The 22,166-nt window shown below is 39.9% G+C and overlaps 1 protein-coding gene and 1 long non-coding RNA gene across 4 annotated transcripts in view; one reads left to right on the forward strand and one right to left on the reverse strand.

Annotated features, from left to right (window-relative positions):
• The window catches only part of ASRGL1 (asparaginase and isoaspartyl peptidase 1), a 38,483-nt gene extending 23,411 nt beyond the window's left edge, over positions 1-15,072 (reverse strand). The window contains exons 1-3 of one of the 3 annotated variants that reach the window (XM_038395985.2): positions 14,934-15,072; positions 11,657-11,858; positions 6,089-6,231 (exon numbers count right to left, since the gene is read on the reverse strand). In XM_038395985.2, coding sequence (XP_038251913.1) covers positions 6,089-6,231; positions 11,657-11,843 — 330 coding nt within the window. In that variant the 5' untranslated portion in view covers positions 11,844-11,858; positions 14,934-15,072. Of the gene's footprint in view, positions 1-6,088; positions 6,232-11,656; positions 11,859-14,765; positions 14,872-14,933 lie in introns of those variants that run through there. The other 2 variants (XM_043510455.1, XM_038395986.2) reach the window with 2 other exon arrangements.
• A 37-nt stretch (positions 15,073-15,109) lies between these two features.
• LOC119853220 lies at positions 15,110-21,976 on the forward strand. Its single transcript, XR_005291975.2, has 3 exons — positions 15,110-15,237; positions 17,760-18,007; positions 19,149-21,976. It is a non-coding gene; the product is annotated as an uncharacterized LOC119853220 (long non-coding RNA).
• Positions 21,977-22,166: the final 190 nt, after the last annotated feature.

The raw sequence follows: 22,166 nt of genomic DNA on the forward strand, positions 1-22,166 counted from the left end.
CATACTTTGAGAAAAGTCTGTGTCCATGTCCTCATCACTCTCGTCACCATGCTGCCGTCGCCTCCTTGCCTGCTTTTGCAGGTTCTGGTTCTCCATATACTGCTGCAAAACACGCGTGGTGTTTACATACGCTCATAACTGCCGCAGTGATCTGAGTGGGCTCCATGCTTGCCGTGGTATGGCGTCTGCAGGAGAGCAGAGTGGCAGTGGAAGCGGCGGATCGATGACGATGCTAACAGCAATATGGTGTCTGCACGAAAAAAGGCGCGAAACTATTGTTGGACCATAGCTTTCATGGAGGGAGGGAGGGGGGAGCAAGGGGTAGGCTGGCAGCAGAAGGTGCAGTATAACTGGTAGCTGTCGTCATCTCCTGGGTGCTTGCCAGCTGTTGGTGAAGTACGACTGTAGCAGTCATCGTTTCCTGGCAGACTGAATTTTCATGAGATGAAACTTAAGAGAATGACCTAGAGTCACTCACATTTACGTCCTGGTGCCCCGACAGACCTCACCGAGGTCTGCCAGGAGCACCCATGTCTGCCCAGGCACCCCGACCGACCTCACCGAGGTCGGCCAAAAGCACCCAGGAGATGACGACAGCTGCCAGTTATACTGCACCGTCTGCTGCCACAAGGCAATGAGCTGCTGCTGTGTAGCAATGAAGTACTGCGTCTGCCAGTGCCCAGGACACGTACGAGGACGGTGAGCTGAGCGGGCTCCATGCTTGCCGTGGTATGGCGTCTGCACGGGTAACCCAGGAAAAAAGGCGTGAAACAATTGTCTGCCATTGCTTTCGTGCGGGGAGGGGGCCTGATGACATGTACCCAGAACCACCCGCGACAATGTTTTTGCCCCATGAGGCATTGGGATCTCAACCCAGAATTCCAATGGGTGGCGGAGACTGTGGGAACTGTGGGATAACTATCCACAGTGCAACGCGCCAGAAGTCTACGTTAGCCTCGGTACTATGGACTCACTCCGCCCACTTAATGGTCTTAAGTGGGGACACACACAATCGACTGTATAAAATTGATTTATAAAAAAACCAACTTCTATAAATTGACCTAATTTCATAGTGTAGACATACCCTAAGCAGCAAACTGGAGCCTTAAGAACACAGGCAACCTGATTTTAAATTGCTTGCTCTATCAGAGGGTGTGTTACAATCTTAGTGTTAAATGTTGTAAACATTTACACATGTGAGTACCTTTACTCCCATGATTAGCCCCACTAAATGCATTTATTGTGCACATAGGCATTTTCAAGATCATGACCTTAAGGTACATCTGCACTGGAATAAAAGAGCTACAGCATGACTGCCGTTGGCCCATGTCACCTGACTCAGGCACACAGGACTCAGGACACAGGGCAGTAAAATTGCTGTGTAGACATTCACACTCGGGCTGGAGCCCAGGCTCTGGGACTCCGTGAGAAGGGAGAGTTACAGAGCCCAGGCTACAGCCGAGCCTGAACGTCTACAGAGTAATTTTGAAACCCCACAGACTGAACCTCGCGAGTCTGAGTCAGTTGACTGACGCCAGCCTCAGGTGTTTCATTGTCAGGTAAGCACACCCTCAATGTCAAACTCTTTTTACATTTTTTTTTTAATTGTCAGACTAAGTCCTTATTCATGAGAACACAACCATGGAACAATTTTCACTGTAGAAGTGGAGGCATGAGACAGGAGTCTTCTGTGTCTTCATAACAATGGACAACAGTCTTATATACTGAGTGACGTTACCAAACAAGAGAAAACATACCTGTCCTGCGAGCCTATTAACATTTGTCAGGGAGAAGAATAAAGACAGTGTATTCATACAAAGCTGAAATGATCTTGTACTTTGCTGAACAAAACTTCCTTTGTGCAATACTGCCCCCCTATGTCTTTGTAACTAACCCACTTAGCAACCTGTGATCCAAAACCTCCAAGAATTAGAGTGGGAAGAGAGACACTTAAATACATACATTTCAAAGAAAATTTTAAGAAGTCTACCTCCAACACCTGCTCTCTTCTGCCTCCCCACAACAAAAGGCAGATAGGCAATAGAAACCTCTTCATTGTATTTATTTAAAAAGTGAACATAAATTCTCTTTTAAATCAATCACTCAAAGCCATTAAATGTCTAAACAAACAACTTTTCATCTTATATGCCCTATTAAGTTATTTAATTTTTAAAAGTTTGTTTAGCAAAGCAGCTCTCAGGTGTTCCAAGCATGCACTGCTCTGGTGATGCCTTCACAGCTTAGAAGAGGTTCTGAACAGGGAATCTTTGCCAACAGAGGGGAGAGAGTGATTCCTTTAAGCTAGCTCTTACTAGGAAGGAATATAGGATAGGTCTTCAGTGCTTCTTCTATAGCACTTTTCTAAAAGGTTTGTTTATTTACCAATCTTATCGCATAGCCTACAGCAGAAAAAACAGCTGGAATATTGAAAAACGGACTTCCCCCGCCCTGTAGAGAGGTAGATACGATGCTCACTTCCTCCCCGCACCTATTTTTTCCGTGGCCTCTGATATGTTTGTTAAATTAACAATATTGCAGATGTTGGCAATTAGTAGAATATAAATAATATATAGACAAACAAGAATTTCCAAAATGAACAAGGTCAGTCTCAGGGTTAGGGTGGCCAACAACAAATGGTCATGGGTGCCAGTTTAAAAGACTTTGGCAGCCAGCCTTGAATTCAGACTAAGATTGCCATGTGTTTATTCAAAACCCTGGCACAATACAGAACACAGCAAAGATACTACCTCCTGCATTAAAGAGCTTATATTCCATATTAGAATCTTTGGGGTCTCATTTAGAGATGTGGGTTGTACTGTAGTTGAAATTTATTCACGCAACTCATTCATTGCATGGAAAACCAAGTAAACCAGTGTTCCAATTCTCATACAATCTTTGCCTATTTTGAGTTCTTTTCTCCGGAGAATGCCTAATAATTCTTTCATTTTTGGATGGCTATTTTCACACACATATACCCTGTACATCAGTTTTCTATTTCTGTGCATTGCAAATAATAATTCAACAGGAACTGCCTACAAAGGGATTTGTTGGCTCAGTACATTAACCTACTAAGCCTTTCACCTCTTGATACTTCTCAATTCTGTCTTATGGTAAGTCATCAGTTAAAGTTAGTCAGGTACTCTCATTTTCATCCACATCACAACACCACTATGTCATCTGGCTAAATGTGGCCCAACTGAGAGCCCGAGATACAGAAAGCTAGGATACCAAGCTGCAGGATTAAAGGAGTTGTTTTGGCCACTAGATGGAGTCCATATTGTTCCACAGGCAGAACTGAAACAATTACAAAACAGCTTTTATTATTAATTATTATTATTATTTATTATTATGGCTGTTTTTCAAAGGAATCTAAGAGAGTTAGGCACCTGATTTCCATTGAAATCCAAGGGGATCTGGGCACCTAATACTCTTAGGATCCTTTAAAAATCCCAGCCTTCATCTTCCATGTGTTATGGAGTTCAAAGTGTTTCTAGATCATACAAAAATCTTTGCAATATACAAATATTAGACTTCCATTCAATTTATTAGCAACTAAACGTTTTTTCTTACCTTCCATAAATAAGGTATCCCTTAAAATGATGTGCATGATGTTAAGAGTAGTTAGGGCTGTACAAAGACAAAGTCACACTTGGGTGCAGAGGACTGCTACAAGGCCAAGCTCAGCCATTTTGTAAGGTTGTGCAGGAGGGGAACTGCAGTTGGAGTAGCTAAGTTGGAGGCCCTCTACACCTTCTGTGCACTGCAGAGATGAGGTCTGCACATATGCTGCTGGCCCAAAATTTCTGTCTACAGCAAGCAGAAGGGCAACAGCTGGTGTTCCAGCTAATAGACTAGAATTCTAGCCAGTGGATGGGAAAAGGTGAATTCTCCTGTTGGCTGAGGATATATAAATTACATCCCCACCACCCACTTGGACTTCTCCATGTGAAGCCTGGTTACTAGAGCTTTAGGAAAGGAGTAAATTTTACCAGAAAATAAAATCTCATTGTTTTGTTTTATCAGAATAATACAAGCAATCTGTTCCTGTATAGTAGCGCTCTATTACTTTACTTAAAAATCTAGCCTCAATATTTTTGACACTACCAAAAATATTTACTTGCCATTGTACAAAGACTTCCCCATGATTGTAGGGAATGAGAGAGACAAGTAAATAATAATACCATACAGCTCTTGAAAAGCACTTTTCATCAGTAGCTCTCAAAACACTTTACAAAGGGAGGGGTCAGTACCATTATCCCCATTTTACAGATGGGGAAACTGAGGCACAGAGTACAGAAGTGATTTGTCCAAGATCACCCAGTAGGTCAGTGGCAGAGCTGGAACCAGAACCTAGGTCTCCAGAGTTCTAGTTCTGTGACCTGAGATGGCTTTTTCAAGAGTGCTTACTGTTAGTCTAACTCTGCTCCCACTCAAATCAAAAGGTGGTTTTACCATTCAAAGACAATAGGCAAATCAGAACTTTTATCCTTTGAAACATGAATTGCCAAAGGTTATTAAAGGTGACCTGTTTAAAAAAAATACAACGTGTGTCTTTTAGAATGTTGAGAAAGACCTCTTAATATTCCTCTCAGGCTTATTTTTACATTAGAAATGTTAGGCCTTGTCTACCCCGGTTTTGCCTGGATTATTCTATGAACACCTGCAGAATTAATGACAGGTGAATGAAACCTTAGTAACTGAGTAAAAAAAGGATTTTTGTCAGAATCCTTAACGAAAACCAATCAAGATTTTTTTTAAAATTAATTAATTAATTAGTACACATTTGTTTAACCCAGTGTTTTGATGACAAACATTTTGGTGGAAAGCTCTTTGTTAGAGATTCAAACTCCCTATTCTTCTATTAAGGGATAAGATAGTTCCCACTCCAGTTCTCTAGTCCTTCAAGAAGCCTTTCAGGACAAGTCTTAATATTCTTGATCATACTAGGTTACAAGAAGAGAAAAATACCTTTACAATCCTACATTCAGACTTTTATAGATCATGAAAGGGGAGGAAATGTTTGTACTCCTCCTTTGTAAGTCACCTTTAAAATAGCCAGGAGACTGAGGTAAAAGAAGCATGAAAAATAAACCCACTTAGGCCTTGTCTACATGAAAATATTCCTTACCCTTGTTCAGCCATTGTGGAGCTGCACTGGTACTATCAATAGTGTAAATTCTAGTTTAGACAGGGTTGCAAGCTCTTAATCACCATGCCATATAACCCTAATTGTGGTAAAAAAATAGTGACACCCAGTCTACCTTAGAGCTTCCCCATTGGTTGCACCACTGTGACTACGCCATTGTTGAAAAACAGGCAAGTAATTCCCTCATGTAGATACCCATTAAGAAGCACTTGTTACTGGAGAAAAATGAAATGTAACAGTTAACATGTAGTCAAGTCCAGATGCTCATGATTTCATTTGCCACATATACTGATAAATTGTGTTCAAACAAGTTCAGTTACCACAAGTTGCATCTTTTACTGCTATCTGCTCCTAGTGCCAAAGTTGCAGTGCTAGTCTGTGACATGACTAGTCTTTCCAGATCAATCATCTGATTATTTCACAAAATCTTAAAGTAGAAGTGAAAAGGTCATCTACTGTAATCTATTAAACCATCTAATAGAGTTACTATTGTGTCATTTACTTCTATCGCCTGACATTGCATGATTGTCCCTTACAGGCAATCTTCAGTACATTGTCCTGTCTTTTCCCTGCAGGATCAAGCAGAAGGGCTCTGAGAGACACTGCTCTTATTAAAACATATATCTACAGTATTAACTCAGAGAAAGGTGAAAACAACTGGCAAAGTAAATTATGTATATCAATTTCTCCTCAAGTTTGCAAGTGTATGCAACACCATTTTAAATACTGAATAAAATTAGCACTTCAACTAATTTAAAAATCTTAAAATAAAAATAATCTTGCCTCTTTATATTCATGCCCATGGTCCCTACCAGTACTACTGATTTCTTCCTCCCATCCTGATTTAAAATACTACATAACATAGTCAGTGAGGTGTATCAATACATGCAATGAAATCCTAAAGGAAAAAATGTTTCTTATTCAAGTGCACATTCAGCATACCTTTTCCATGACAAGACGAGCAAGCTTTATTGGGTTAGCTATACATTTAACTGCAGATACTGCTCCTGAGGCTAGATTTTTTCCATCCATGATAATGGCATCCATTTCTACTTCACCCTTCTCATTTAAAACAGATCCATAGCCTAAAGACCAAAAGGGGGGGAAGGAAAAGGACATTAAGAGCTAAACATGGGGTGATTCAGTTTTATTAGCTTTTATTAGGCAAACCTTTTTTCCATTTTATGTATTGGCTTGTTTTAAGCCTCCTAAATGCCAAACAGGTTTTGAAAAGAGAAACATTCCTGTTCAAACAGAAATAATTAATAGGATAGTATATGGAACTTAATATAATTGAATTTTTAATAGTACCTAAGTCACATTAGATGGGAAGGGCAGAGTTATAAACAAATATAAATGAGACTGTTTCTACAGCAATATCTCTTTTTACACACATATTAAACTATTTTACCTCCACATTCCTCCAACAATAGATGCAGTACAACCTATCAGAATACCTTAGGGTCTAATCCTTTGAGATGCTGAAATCAATCAGAGATGAAGGCAGACCGTATCTTGCCAGGCCAAACAACAAGATTTCAACCGCTGTTGGATTTGATGCAATGGCACAAACGCAAAATTCTAGCAAGAGTGGAAAAATATATTTTCCATTCATCAAAAGTCTGATATACTGTGAAATATTTATCGTTAGCAAAAATAAATGAAGGAGTTAAGAAAAACACTAAGACAAATAATAAAATGCTGTGAAAATCTAAGCAGTTATTGGAATAGCTTTTTTAACTATTTATGTCAATTCCGTAGCGAAACCTTCCTTTAACAATGAGCTATACTGTGTGATATGCAGGGTGGTACTGTAAAAAGCTCTTTAGTAACTGGAATATTTTATCATGGGTGCTGGTTAGTAATCGATCATCACTGAAATCAACACAAATGTATAAGTCGTGCAAACAGTAGGGAGAAAAGTACAATTCCATTTGAAATCAAGCTTCTAGTAGAAACACCTTCAGTATGTTGTTAACAGGACTGGTGCTTTAGCTGTGCTTAAACTGTGAAAAGGTATTTTTCTGTTAGTAAACACCATTTTCCATCCTTCTTTAATATTGGTTTAACAATCTCTGACATTAGACTCTTAGGCCAAAATATTACAGACCTGGTGCCACTGACTTCTATGAGATTATTCACCAGAGTAAAATTATATATGTGCTGATGTATGGGGGATGAGGTATCGGTGAGCTCAACTCCTCACTTTCTGCTAAAAGCATAGAGCTCTCCTTTCCCCCATAGTTTTAATTTCTCTAAAACTTTGGGTTGCCAACCCTCCAGATTGGCCTGGAGTCTCCCGGAATCAGCATCGATCTCTTGGTGATTATTGAAAGCAATCTGGGAGATTTTAATAGGATATTTTAAGAAAATGACATTACATCATGTTGGGGGAAAATATCTCCTGGAACAGCTTCAGTCAGAGCTGGCAACCCTACAGCTGCTCCTGCACTATTCAGATCAGTAAGTTAGCAGTCTGTGACTACCACTGGCTGCCATCTCCCAGCTGGGTCACATATCTGTTCCTACCTCACATGTCCAGGAAGAAAAGTTCATGCAGGTGTTTCAAACCCAGGGCATTCAAACATGACAGCTGCTGTGCACCGAGATGGGCATAACTAATCATAAGCCACTACATTTGCATTAGCACTTCACAAAAATATGGGTCATTTGGCCCAGCTTTGAATCAAGGGCAGGAAGCCAGAGCCAAGGAAAACCCAAGGGCCAGCAAGGAGTGGATCTGACCTCTTCCAAATTGTAGTAGGGTTTGTAGGGGCAGAGCACTTATCTAGCAAATGAGAGGGAGTCTGTGTGTGCCTTTGTCCACTCTCACTGGAGCCTGTTTCTCCACACTCCCTGCTATCTATGGACCACAGTGTGGATGGGCCTGCAAGGGAGAAGAGAGCATAAAGTGTATTATACTCCTGACATCGGAGCTGTAGTCCTTGTACATTTTAGGTTTGGTGTTGCTACTAGCAGGTCAGGTTTCTGTATCAGATATGGACTAGCTGCAGAGCTATTCCAGAGAGATACTGTGTACCAAAGATGTAAGACACTGTAATAAACTGCCAGGAATAGCTGGTGTGAACTTGTTATGTTACACAGAGAACCACCTCGTGACTGAACAGTATAATACATTTTAGAATTCCATTCCATAGGGAGTGTAAACTAGCACTGTTAGCCCCCATAGAGGAGGCGAGAAGGAGGTGTGACCATAGCCCCTTCTCACCTCAGCCACTGGAGCTAACCAGCTTCTAAAGGGAGTATATGCTGCATACTCTGTGCATGATGCATCCGATGAAGTGAGCTGTAGCTCACGAAAACTTATGCTCTAATAAATTTGTTAGTCTCTAAGGTGCCACAAGTACTCCTTTTCTTTCTGTGCATGAAGTTAGATCTGGAAGACGTGCCTCTTGAACGCCTGCAAGGGCTGGGAGACACATCATTCACAACACATGGCCCAATGAACCCTGTTATCTGAGAAGAGGCCTGCATCACTTTATCCTTACCCCTATTTCCTCCCCACCCCACTCCTTGTCTCTTAGAAATGCTGGTGTTTTCCAGCAAACATTACACAATAAAACCGCTTTCTCCTTTATGGAGATAAACACCACATGGTGGGTTTTAAACAGCCACTCCAATCAGGCCTCTCTTCACATAGCTTTCAGCTCATTTTCTCCTGCTCATTAAATACAGCTGTTCTCAATGAGCTTTAACACATGTAGCTGTATATGTGATTACAACTACTTACCATGTGCATTAGTGAAGCCAAACTTTAACAAGTGGGCTGCAAAATTGTTTCAGCTGAAAGCTCAGGCCCACAACCTTAGCAATTTTTTGTTAAACGTCAGTTGTCATTTAATGTGTGAAGTACATTATAAACAGAGCACGGAATACATTTATCTGAGCAAAGAGTAAATCTGAGTAAACATTATTAAGCAAAACAATCTATTTTAGGCTTAAAATATACTGATTTGCTCATTTATAACAAAAGGTGGCCACGAGACTCAGTTCAGGAAAAGGGAAGCTATATACATGTACTTTGCTTTATATGCTAGTTGAATGTTAAAATTGTTGACTGATCTTTTTGGTAGAGGATAATCTGAAGTTTTATCAGTCATTTGCAATAGTTTGATAAATTCAGAGCAGCTGCTCACAGTCATTAAATCAGCAGAAATAACAGTTTAAACACATGGGGCTAAATTCCCCTCTTAGTTACAATGGTCCACTGAAGCCAAAGGGTTCAATGTAGCGAAGCTAATGAAGTAACACCAGTGAAACAGAAGGAAAATTTTACCAACAGATTCTTTGTCATGTAATACAGCCCCTCCATTTTAATGGATTAGTTGGTTGATATTGGGGTAGTAAGTTCTTACAGTGCTCTGTCAGAAAGGACATGACTAAGAACCTCAAGTCTTGCATTCTAGAAAACAGGGCAAGGCTTCCTCTTGAGGGCAGTGTTTTGCCGACAATCACTTTTTTTGACCTAGACAGAAATACATAACTTTAAAATATGGTTACTATGTGTCTGAGCTTGATGTCTACGAGATAGACAACCTGGACAAGGAATAATGATAAAGTGAAGGGGAATGAAAATATCCCCAGATGGAAAAGCTAGGTACATATGTGGTAGTGGCAAAATAATGGTCTATCTATCTTTCCCTAGCCAACTTATTTTTTCTGCTCCCTCCCCCTCCACCTTAGTAAGACTCAAAAGTAGTAATCCCAGGAGTGACAGGATACTGTAAAAGGGATATGGAGAGCCTTTAGTCAGTTTATGGGTATTACAAATTATTTCAGTGGCCATTGTAGCCAGCCAGGTTTTCAGCCTTTTACATATAAAAAAAATTTCTCAATAGTGGCACCCAGATATACTCCAAAAAACACCACACACAAGTAAATCTTACTCAACCAAGAAGCTCCATTGACTTCAAATAGATGTTCTGTCTGAATAAATATTAAAAATACATGTTCACATGTGTTTTTGTAGAACCATCTATACTTGTGCATAACAAACCAAAAGACCTCATGATCTTTTGGTTGTAATTCTTCCCTTTCCCCCTTCTCTGTTTTTCATCATCACACATAGTATTACGTTTAAACGTAGGCCCAGACCCTGTGACTGGGCTCCATGCAGGCAAATGAAGACCTAAGACCAAGTGGAGATGCAATAAAGTTGGCAGGACTCCTCAGGGAATCAGGGATTTGCCTGTGCAGACTTAGCCAATGTCTTGTATGCAAAAAGGCAATGTCTGGCCAGAGGAGTGCTTGTCCGACACATACAAGATAAAGCTATAGAGTACTGAAGCATTCAAATAAATAAAATGCTGAACACAAAGTTCAGATACTGATCCATTAACAAAAGCAAAACAAATCTCCGAAGGTGGGGGGAATAAAGACTTCTTTCATGGACAGGCAAAGAAAAGTGCAAGCTCAAGTAGAGAACAAATCTAAGGTTGGTTATATAACAATCGCAGCTTGCATACCATGTTTGCCCCATGTTTCTGTTTCCATTTTGCTAATTCAGAAAGGCTTGTCACCAGCAGTGTTTTCTACCCAAGTCAGTCAGAGAACAATATATTTCTAACAAAAAGTGAAATGGCTTTTCAGTTACAGGGTGGGGAAGGACATATGATGCTCTCTGAACTAGGTGGCCACGCTGAAAACAATCGCTTCTACATAAAGCACTGAACAAATGCAGGCCTTTTTCTTCACCTCCATTCCTGACATATTGAGTGGGAGCACTAAAGGAAAAAAAGGAGCACTATTTTCCATTCACTTTAAGCAAGATGATAAAATGGGGTTGGTGGGAAGGGGAAAATATTAGATAGCATCATTGAAGATGGGGCCTCATAACTGGTGTACTTAGCAATGAGCATACTGAGTTTAACTCAGTGTAACTGAGTAAAAAAAGGATTTTTGTCAGAATCCTTAACGAAAACCAATCAAGATTTTTTTTAAAATTAATTAATTAATTAGTACACATTTAATTCACCGATTATCTACTGTCTTAACAGCACTGGTATTCTGAAGAGAACAATCCCACTCAGGCAGTAGATATAGGCCAAGTACTGACAAAAAGATCGAGGTCTAAATTTTGCCCATAGTTGCATTCAGGTGATTTAAATGGAAATGCCAGGGTTATAATGAAGGTATAATTCACTCCTGAGGGTGTGGGTCTCTTATTAAACTCATAGTACAAAAATGAAGGAACTTCTGCAGAAGAACAACACTGCAGAACAAGAACAAAGCTGCAGGTATTTTAAAAAAACCTGAGACCAAAAATAGAAACTCTTCTCCTTTTGTCAATCTACATGCTCTTTACTTACAATAGAAATAAGGCATCTTGAGAGGCCAGCATCCAAACAAGTGCAGCCTGTGCTCAACTAAATGCATCACATTGAAAAATCCACCCCTCCCCCGCACAACCAACAGAGCAAAATACACAAGGATAATAATTCGGTCTACATAGAGAGATTTCATTCTCTAGTTATATGCTTGAAAAATTACCTGCATTAAAATGTGGATCATCTTCCATTGAGGTCACTGCTTCTTCAACTGCATCTAATGCACTTCCTCCTTGTTTAAGGATACTGTAACCTTTCAGTGCTGCTCTGGTAACACCTGAACGAGCTCCTTCTTCCCGATCTTTAAAGATGCGGCCAGCTCCACCATGAACCACAATAACAGGCTTCATACTGTCAAATCCTTGCTAATTACAGATGTAGAGACATGTTATTCAGAACTAATTTTCCTAAAACACATGCAAAGCAAGAAGCTTTAATGAATGCTCCCTTCTTCATGTTCCAGCCCCACAGATGAAATCCACTGCGGAGCTCAGTGTGATATTCACTAGGTTTATTTTTCAGGAAACTGAACATTCTCAATACAGGTTTCAGAGTAGCAGCCGTGTTAGTCTGTATTCGCAAAAAGAAAAGGAGTACTTGTGGCACCTTAGAGACTAACAAATTTATTAGAGCATAAGCTTTCGTGAGCTACAGCTCACGGTTGCATCCGATGAAGTGAGCTGTAGCTCACGAAAGCTTATGCTCTAATAAATTTGTTAGTCTCTAAGGTGCCACAAGTACTCCTTTTCTATTCTCAATACAGGCTTCCTGATTCTGTAATTCACATCAAGTGCTGACAAGGCATAAGTATGTTGACTTTCGCGGCATGTTGCAAAGACCATCTATTTACTTAGCCTTTTCCTGAAGGTTGGGTTGAGGAAGGAGGGTTTTAAAAGGTTCATTCTTACTGCCACTATAGTCAATGGAAGTTTTGCATGTGACTTTAGTAGATGCAGGACCGACCCTTCATATCTCATGGGGAAAGAGAATATGGTTTGAATAATTATTTCATGTGTTTTTTCAATTATATTATTCATACGGCTTGAGATATTGTGATAGGCACAGATTTTATACTCTGAGGAAATAAATAAGAGCTCAACAAATGAGAAGTAGAATTATACTGAAGAAAGGCAAAAGAGAAATACACCTCTCGGGAGAAACATCATCATACTTAAATACTTTTGTCTGTAAATTCTCTTTCTGCATTATAACTGTATATTTAGTAAGTAAATAGAGCCCAGAAACAGCAGCTAGAAACTGAATCATATGGTTAGGTGAAATAGGAAAAGGAAAAATATGAGGTAATGACAATTCTGCACCTGAAATGTTTTTGGTTTCAAGTTGCTCTTTTTATACCTTGATGGCAGAATTTGGTCTTAAGATATATGCAGGCGACCTTCATTCACTTCAGTGGGGGTTGCAATTTTTTTAGTGATTAAAACACACCACACTTTGACAAGCTTTTAAAAATAAGTTTGCACACTATATATCTACATCTACACATTTCAAGATATTGCACTTGTCTCCCTCAACCTGTTTTAAAAAGTTTCACATACATAGTGAAAGAAATAATTCTTACATGTGGAAAAATAATTCTTCTATAACAAATTATAAGGAAATTAAAACTTGAGGCATGTTCCTGTTAACCCTTCTTTCATGTCAGGTGAATAATCCGTATCTTCTACTTTAATCAACCTGTTTCCATAGTGCAGTTAAAGCTACTCACCGGACATGAAAGAAGTGTTAAGCAAGATCTGGCCTTAGTTTAAAACTTAACTGACGCTTTTGCCTGGATTTCAAACCTTTAACCACTTGCAAGGTAAGCGCAAACTTTGTACTCTGGGAAACACAAGATGTTACAAGCTGGTAGTGAACAGTTTAATTTTTATCTTTGACTGTATAGAAAGGAACATTAATTGATTTGCCTCTCTGTAAAGAAGGAGAAATAAGGCATCTTGAGAGGCCAGCATCCAAACAAGTACAATTTGCACTCACCTAAATGTATTACATTAAAAAATTTACACATACACATCTGTCGAGAACAAAGGTATCTTTGTCTTTATGGTCATTTATCCTCTGCTTTTCCTCCATTTCCATCTTACTTCTAGGACTCATGAGGCATTTCACCACATGAAATTAGTATATCAGGACACACTATTATTATTAAGAAGATGACATATGCCAATGGGAACAATGGACTTGGATATAATACATCTTTTCACAGATAGGTGGTAAACTGTTAGCCATGTGATACAGTAAATTACATTTATCATCCAATGTTATAGTCTGGATTCTGCCTCCATCTTCTCCTGGGACTACTTCTAACATTACAAGCCTCTGAATGGTCACCATTAAAAAAAAAAAAAAAAAAAAGATAGCCTGATGCCAAAAACAAACCAACCAACCAACCCCATTTTATTCTTTACCTTCCCAAATGTTTACTCTGACATATCTGATTGGCATTCTTTAGTTCTGGTTGACTGGTTTAGAGGCCCAATTTCTTATAAGCCACAGGGTTTTGGAAAGGAGCTTTATACCATATTACCAGTGTTATTTATAATAGCACACTAAAAGTGCTAGGCATTGTACAAGTACATAGGAAGGCACAGTCCCTACTGCAAAGGGGTTATAGTCTAAAAATGGGGCATACGCTTACTTGATTATAGCTCTGAAAGGTACTAAGGTATTGGACTTTAAAGCCGAGGTATTTATGGAGCATAGTATTTAGATAGTTAAACAAACAATACATTCCTCGTTGTCAGGGAGAGTCCCTGTAGTTCGAAGGGAATCTGGTTTTACTAGAGAAGGGATGAAAAATAGTATGAGTTTTAAAAAAAATACTTTAAAACCAGTTTCTGTTAAATATGTGGCACATATATATATATAATACCGATGGTGTCATGTGACATAATTTTAATTGGCACTGTTGTATGGTGACCTGCATAACTCATTCATAACTTTGCAACTGGTAAAGAGTTTACCCACCCCCAACTCTTGCAGATCAAACCTTTATACCCCATAATCATGAACGCTCTCAATAGATTACATTTGTGGTACTGACCGCAACCGAGATTAAATAAAAAGGGGGAAAATACACCTCTTTTAGCATAAAATTTTACAGCTTAGAAATGCAGACTTGCTCTTCAGGAGGGGGGATGGATTTCAGAACTCAGCCTTCACACCCACTCCTTCTGGGGACAAAGGATTTTGCTCCACGATTTTCAACAACGAGCGCTTAAATATCCCCCTCATTCACAATTCCCCACCAGCACCTGCTGACAAGCGACAGGTCCCAGAAATTCCTGAGAATCTCCATGTGTACCAAACCAGCGCGAGCAGCAGAGGACTAGCAGAAAAAGCGAGGAGAAGGAGAAATGCAGTCGGTCAGTCAGTCATTCACGCCGCTGCAGGCTGTTTTGTTACAGGGTAGAGGTACTCACAGGTGGTTGTTCTTGCAGACTTGGCTAATGAGTAGGAAATCTTAAGGGGGGTGGGTGGGGAGAGAGCCAGGGGTCTGCAAACGCTCAGTCTTGCTTCCGCGTGAGATGGCTCTGGTGTAAAAGGCTGGTGATCACATGAGCAGCAATGATCAGGCAGTTTGCCCTTAGTAAAAAGAGGGGCTGTCTTCCGGGTGTTTGAATGGATTTGCAGGAAGAAGGCTCCCTTAATTAAAATGGCAACCTAGGTCCTCTCAGAAGCGAGGCGAGTAAAGGCTGCCATCCATTACTGTCAATAGGTTCGAAGGTAAGGTGCCGTCTGTTAGGATTTCTACCCCCCTTATCCTCGAGTAGTGTGGTTTTCCCCCCTGTCTTTTGTTCTCCCTGAGGTGAGGGCGGAAAAGGGCTCAGGAAGCTGAAGGGAGGTGCAGGCTAGAAAAGGAAAACGGCCAGCTGCCCCCTTCCTTCTGCTGGAGTGGGACAGCCGAATCCCCCACCTGGCAGCCTTCTGCTGTGAGAGTTGCAGGTTAGATTTGCCATGGAAAATGCGCACGCACATTTGTGGAGAGGCTTCTAACTAAAGATCAGGAGTACTTGTGGCACCTTAGAGACTAACAAATTTATTAGAGCATAAGCTTTCGTGAGCTACAGCTCACTTCATCGGATGCATTTGGTGGAAATAATCTCTCCTCTGTTTTTTCCACCAAATGCATCCGATGAAGTGAGCTGTAGCTCACGAAAGCTTATGCTCAAATAAATTTGTTAGTCTCTAAGGTGCCACAAGTCCTCCTTTTCTTTTTGCGAATACAGACTAACACGGCTGCTACTCTGAAACCTAACTAAAGATCAACCGCATAAGGCACACAGAAACCGAATCCAGTGTGGTGGTTTTAATCTCATGAGTCTCAATTAGTGAAGCTGAATGCAAGGGAAATTGAACAAGTGAAACTTTATTAAACCCTGTGGATTGCTATCCACCACGCTGAGTTGCTTCCTGCCTAATTCCCTATGTTCCCCTCACCAGGGTTGTGCCATCTACAAGAGTCTCTCTAAGAACATGGTCCCTCTGGCAATGATACAGCATTCAGGTTTTTCAGCCCATGTGCTCCCCCCCTTCTGTAGGTTATGCTGCTGGCCGGTTAGGCACAAGAGCCCACATCCTCAAAAAGAAAAGGAGTACTTGTGGCACCTTAGAGACTAACAAATTTGTTAGTCTCTAAGGTGCCACAAGTACTCCTTTTCTTTTTTCGAATACAGACTAACACGGCTGCTACTCTGAAACACATCCTCAAAGGTATTTAGATACAGACAAATATTTTCAAGGGTCTGGGCCAAAGCCCATGGGCATTACTGTGCCCCCAGATGGACATTGGAAATGATTTCATTATTGCAAATGCACATGTTTACAAGCAACTCTGTCCAACAAAGATCATCATAGGTAAACACCCCAAACCAAACCTTTCGTTCATTGTTATAATGTTCCTGTTTCACCACTGAGGCAGCCTAGACTGCAGGCAATATTATGTAATGCTGTAGCCTCAGGAGCATTGTGGACAAGGACATACACCTATTCAGTGAGCCAATGCTAGGCAAAGCCACCTGTGTGAACCACTCCTTTACTTGGTTAATGGCATGGAGGTCCTATTCATTGAGAACTAGAGTTGGTCAGGAATTTTTTATCAATTATTTTGCATAAGAGAATGCAGTTTTGGGAAAATCAGAATCAACTGGTATGATATCAGGATTATGCCTATCTCAGTCCAGAGAAAGGTCAGAAAGTCTCATGAATTTATGGACTGTTCTGCAAAATTCAACGCAGATGCCTATCCTAGATGTGAGCATGTGATGAGTTATTCACATTTTTTAAAAGAAATAAAATTGTTTTGAGGAAATGAGGATTTCTACAGGTATGATGGTGTCACAGAATTTCTACTTTGTCCCATGATGTGACTTCTAGTTAACTCTGTACTACAATGACAGGTTTCAGAGTAGCAGCCGTGTTAGTCTGTATCCACAAAAAGAAAAGGCGTACTTGTGGCACCTTAACATTTATTTGAGCATAAGCTTTCGTGAGCTACAGCTAACTTCATCGGATGCATGCAGTGGAAAATACAGTGGAAAATTTCATTAAGTTGATGGATTTCCACTCCATATAGCTAAATTCAGTGTCTTGCATAATGACAGGTATTTTCCACTGCATGCATCCGATGAAGTGAGCTGTAGCTCACGAAAGCTTATGCTCAGATAAACTTGTTAGTCTCTAAGGTGCCACAAGTACTCCTTTTCTTTCTGTGCTACAAGTGATTTACTCAATTTTAACTATCAGGTGTGCCACTGCCTCAATGTCCTTGTCATTCACGGCATAATTTGATTTATCCCTCTCGCTACATTCAGAAAACTCCACCCCTTCTTGAGAAAACAAAAGTTCAGAATAAACAATTATTTGAATCGGGCATTCTTTTCCTTCTCTGTGCCACAGCCCCATTTGAGGGGCGGAGCAAGTTTGTCAGCACTCATGAGCAATCTTCGACTGTTCATTTTCAATACTTGTAATATTGTAGTTTAAATTTAAGCTTGATTCAAGGCCAGATATGATTGTGACTTTTAGAGAGACTTATAAGAAATTGAGCCTTAGCTCCAGGTTGAAGCAGCTTAGAAGACAGTTAAGTAACCTGGATCAATTCAAATCCTGTATTGATTACAAAGGCAAGGAGTAGGTGTTTGTCAATAATATGTTCACAGCATATAAACAGAGAAGTTAGAGTGTCTTTATGTTTTATCTTTCTGGAAGGCTGCAATGTAACACTTACTTTATTTCTTAAAACCCAGAACCTTAATGCACAAGAACCAAAAACCAAGAGGAAACAGGCAGCTCTCTAAATCAGAAAGGAACAACTTGCCCCACCTTGCTCTAGGCTGGTTCTTTGCAGACTGAAAGCTCAAAGACCCAGATCATACTTCTTCCTATGGAGCCCACTAACAGGACCAGGAAGCCCCTGAAGAATTTAAAGTGATAGTTTATCATTTTAAACACAGAGTTCAATACAACACAATCTGTTTTTATTAATGGTCTGCAGGTGAGTCTTATTAATGGTCTGCAGGGCTTCTTCACTGAAAGGAACTCTGGCAAACCAAGAAGGAATATAAAACAAAAATATTCTCTTTAGGTTTTATTCTAAATCCAGTCCCAGAGTTCCCTCTCATCAGGGTCAAACAAAGGCTAGGTCTACATTGCACACCACTGGTGGAGGCATGTAGGGTATGTGTAGCTACATGCCTCAATGGAAAGCAATCTGTGTCCACGGTGTGTTGTGTAACTACATACATCTGTGAAAGATTCTGGCAGGGAGAAAGGCTCCAGCAGTGGGGAGGCTGCAGGATGCCACAGTTATAAAAATAGCAGTGTAGATGGGGAAGGTACCATGTGGGTATGTAAAGAGCCATGTAGGGTACATACCCTAAGGGTTCAGCTGTGTCTTTACTTACCTAAGCAGTGCCTCACCATCTGCACTGCTATTTATACCTATGCTAGGCACATATGCAGTGTAGATGTACCCAAAGTCCCAAATTTGCCATTGTGGCCAACAAGCAACCTTCTTCCTTCATCATAGCTGTTTGGCTTACCAGACCCTGAGCTGCCTCTTCCTTCCTCTTATTTGAGGAGTCCATCTGCTTCTGGGCACAAAATGGGCATGACAAACAGTGGGGAACAGACAGACAAGGATTTATAGCAATATGGAATTGCTTGGGTTAGGAATGTTTTAATCCTCAATGTAAAAATAGTTTAAAATGAATTAAAATTTAGCTAAATTTAAAGAGAAACTACATTGGATGGTTTTCCATTGTCACTGATAGGATTAAGAAAGTGACAGGGATTTAAATTTTATATACAAATTATGTAAGTGCACTAGCCACTTTTTTTAGGTTGAGGACTCTCCTGGTTGTCTACATAAGATAATTTTACTGATTAAATTGGTTTAGAAACTGATTTAGTTAAATCAATGCAGACTCGTGTGTATAGTTTAAACTTAAACTGACATAAGGCACTCAAATTGAAATCAGAGTGTCTACACAAGGTGGATACATCACTTTAAACAAGAATAGGTGTGTCAATGTGACTAAACCAATATAAATCATATTAACACAACTTCTGTGTATAGAAAAAACCTAAGTCAGTTTGTAAATGCCTAATAAAATTGATACAATTTTCACATGCAGACAACGCCTGTGGAATCAAGAATCTGAACTCCTGAGTATGCTATTTCCTTGCTGGGATGGAAACAAATGGACACAAATTCAGGTTGTCACCTACTTAGTATAATTTATTATGAGTTGCATACTCTCAAACAGATATGTTGATGCAAAGCAAACTGAAGTTTATTGCATTAATATGCAGCGATACTTTCAGAACTTCTGCAGAACAGCTATGTGCAGATTTGTAGCCAGACAACGGCTTAACCCCAGATGCTGCTTTCAGCTCACTTTAAGGCTCTGTCTTAGCTCCTCTCAAACACACTAGGTTCATTTTATGCTGAAGTATTCCAAATTAATTTGCTACTAACATCCAGAACACCTCCAAACCAGCACCAGTCCATCTGAGGTTTCTAGGTTTGTCAGAAGAGAGCCACTTATGATTTCTACCTTTTGAGACAATGGATGTATCCTATAAAATAATAGCAGCTATCCAAGAAAACATCACTTATGTGTCTCAGCATTAAACTATGAACCCATCCCAATAGTTCTCTGGGAGTCCAACAGAGACTTTTAACAGTTTGTGTAGAGATGGTGTATCTCAAAAAATATCTAATTAACATTCCTTTCATATCTTTTTCATTCTTTTTACAATGGAAAATTGTTGCATACAGAAGAGTTGAGTCAAGGCATAGAAATCAAAAACACTTACAAAAAAGTTCTGTAGAACTAGATGGAAATCAATCCAATAGGATTCTGTAGACATTACTATAAAAACCTATAGAATTTAGTGAAGAATGTTATTCTTTCTGTAGGTTTATTAAAGCCAGAGACTTTAGTTAGACCAAAGTAGTTCAGTCCTCAGGAGATTAAACTGTGTACCAATGCTCAATGCCACTGTAACTGCAGGGAATTGACTATGTGAGATGTATCTAGATGATCTCAACAGATAAACCATGCCCCATGCTGGAGAGGAAGGCAAACAAGCCACTTAATAACATATTAGAGATTTATTTTTAAATCCTCATTTAAATTATTATTACTGTAGATATTTAGAGAAACTTCTGTAGAATCCTATTTACTTCATCCGTGTTAAATTCCAAAAGGAAACACGTTGTACGCTATAATTACCAGGGAAAAAGCTTTCAAAAAATTTACAGAATAAATGTGTTTTATTGAATGGTACAGCTTTGCAAAGACCAGTTTTCTTACATTCAGTCCAACATGTAAAATGTATGAAAGAAGTGGGAACACTGTTATGGTAGCTGAGTAAGGGCCAGGATGATGCTGAGTGATTTCATCACATGTGACTAGAGAATGATTGTGTGAAAACTGCTAAATAGAGTAGCATGTACTCTGCATCTTGGATGACTAGAATATCACAGAAATTATGCCTTTTATTTTCCTGCCAAAACTGCTCCAAGAGAAATTAGTCCTCAAGAACCTGTGTTTATTTCATTTGTTTTCCTAAAATTATTTTAAAAATAGCTCAGTGAAGAAATTCAAGGGGGGGAAAAAGCACTATCCCTTTAAGGGACAGTGTCATATACTCCTTGTAAACAGTAGGTTGCAGGGCTGCTACTAGCAGATCAGGCTACTGTAGAGATTTGGACTGGGTTATAGAGCTTCCATCAGGGAGAGAGAAAAAACAGATGTTTTGTTTAAGACACTTCAATGCACTGCTAGAAATGGCTGTTACCAGCTCAGATAAGAGTGTGTTTCACACAATGTCTCTTAATGGCTGAGTATAATACAGTTTTAGAATTCCACCACAGACAGGCAGCAGCCTGCAGCCTGGGGATAATCAACAAGGCCCAGCCCTGGCCTAGGGGCTGAGAAATATGAACAAGAAGAATAGAGAATCCAGGCAAACTGCAGGGGGTGGGAGTTGTTCCCTGAGGCACCTGAAGCCAAGCCTAACCTGTTTCAGGGACTTCGCTGTGGGCTATAAGTTTGGGAGTTTTGAATAACTGTTTAGTGTAATGTTTCCTGGGCTGAATGCTTATTAAAAGGGATACGGCATCTGCTCAGTGTATATTGTCTTCTCTTTGCCCCTGGCTATTGAAGGAAATCAAGATATGGCACACTGGGCTGCAGAGTGGCGGGGAGAGGAGAGCACTCAGAGATGGCTCACACCTTTACAAGCTCTTACACAGCAATGCAGTGTTTCTTCCTCCCCCCTCCCCCATTGAATAATAGCTTGTAAATGAACCTGTCTTTGTTCTAGAAGCTGTATGAAAAAATCTTGATCAGAGTCATCTAGAAGATCTGAGAGAGACAAAGTAGGTGATATCTTCTATTAGAAGTATTAGAAGTAATATCTTCTATTAGACCAAGTTCTGTTTATGGAAGGTACCACCTTTTGATCTTCACAGAGGTCTTTTGCAGGTCTGGGGAGGGAAACCAGCATGACCTTCCCCAGACCAACAGTACAGCTCTGTGAAGCTCAAAAGCTTCCATAAACAGAAGTTGGTCTAATACAAAATACCATCTCACCTACCTTGTCTCTCTTGTATGCTGGGACCAACATAGCTACAACAACACTGCAAGCAGATAGAAGATATAGCAGTTTTCTCCATTACTTATATGGCAGTAGCACCCAGAGTCAGTCAGGACCAGAGTACTTGTGGTATAGGCATCATACAGACATGCAGAAAGAGTGAAGAAGGGCTTAGTATTTATCTTTAAAAAGGGGAACAAAGAGGATCCAGCCTAACTTTGATGCCTGCAACAAATTATTAAACAATCAATTTGTAAGCACCTAGGGGATGATAGGGTTATAAGGAAGAGCCAGCATGGATTTTTCAAGAATAAGTCATTGCAAAGTAACTTAATTTTCTTCTTTGACAGGGTAACTGGCCTGTTGGATAGGGGAGAAGCAGCTGTCATGATATCTTGTTTTTAGTAAAGCTTTTGACAGTCTCATAAGCAAAACTACAGAAATGTGGTCTAGATGAAATTACTATAAGGTGGTGCACAGCTGATTGAGAGACCATACTCAAAAAGTAGTTATTAATGGTTGGCTGTCAAACTGGGAGGTTATAT

The sequence above is a fragment of the Dermochelys coriacea genome, chromosome 3, assembly GCF_009764565.3.
Source record: "Dermochelys coriacea isolate rDerCor1 chromosome 3, rDerCor1.pri.v4, whole genome shotgun sequence".
Taxonomy (NCBI): Eukaryota; Metazoa; Chordata; order Testudines; family Dermochelyidae; genus Dermochelys; species Dermochelys coriacea.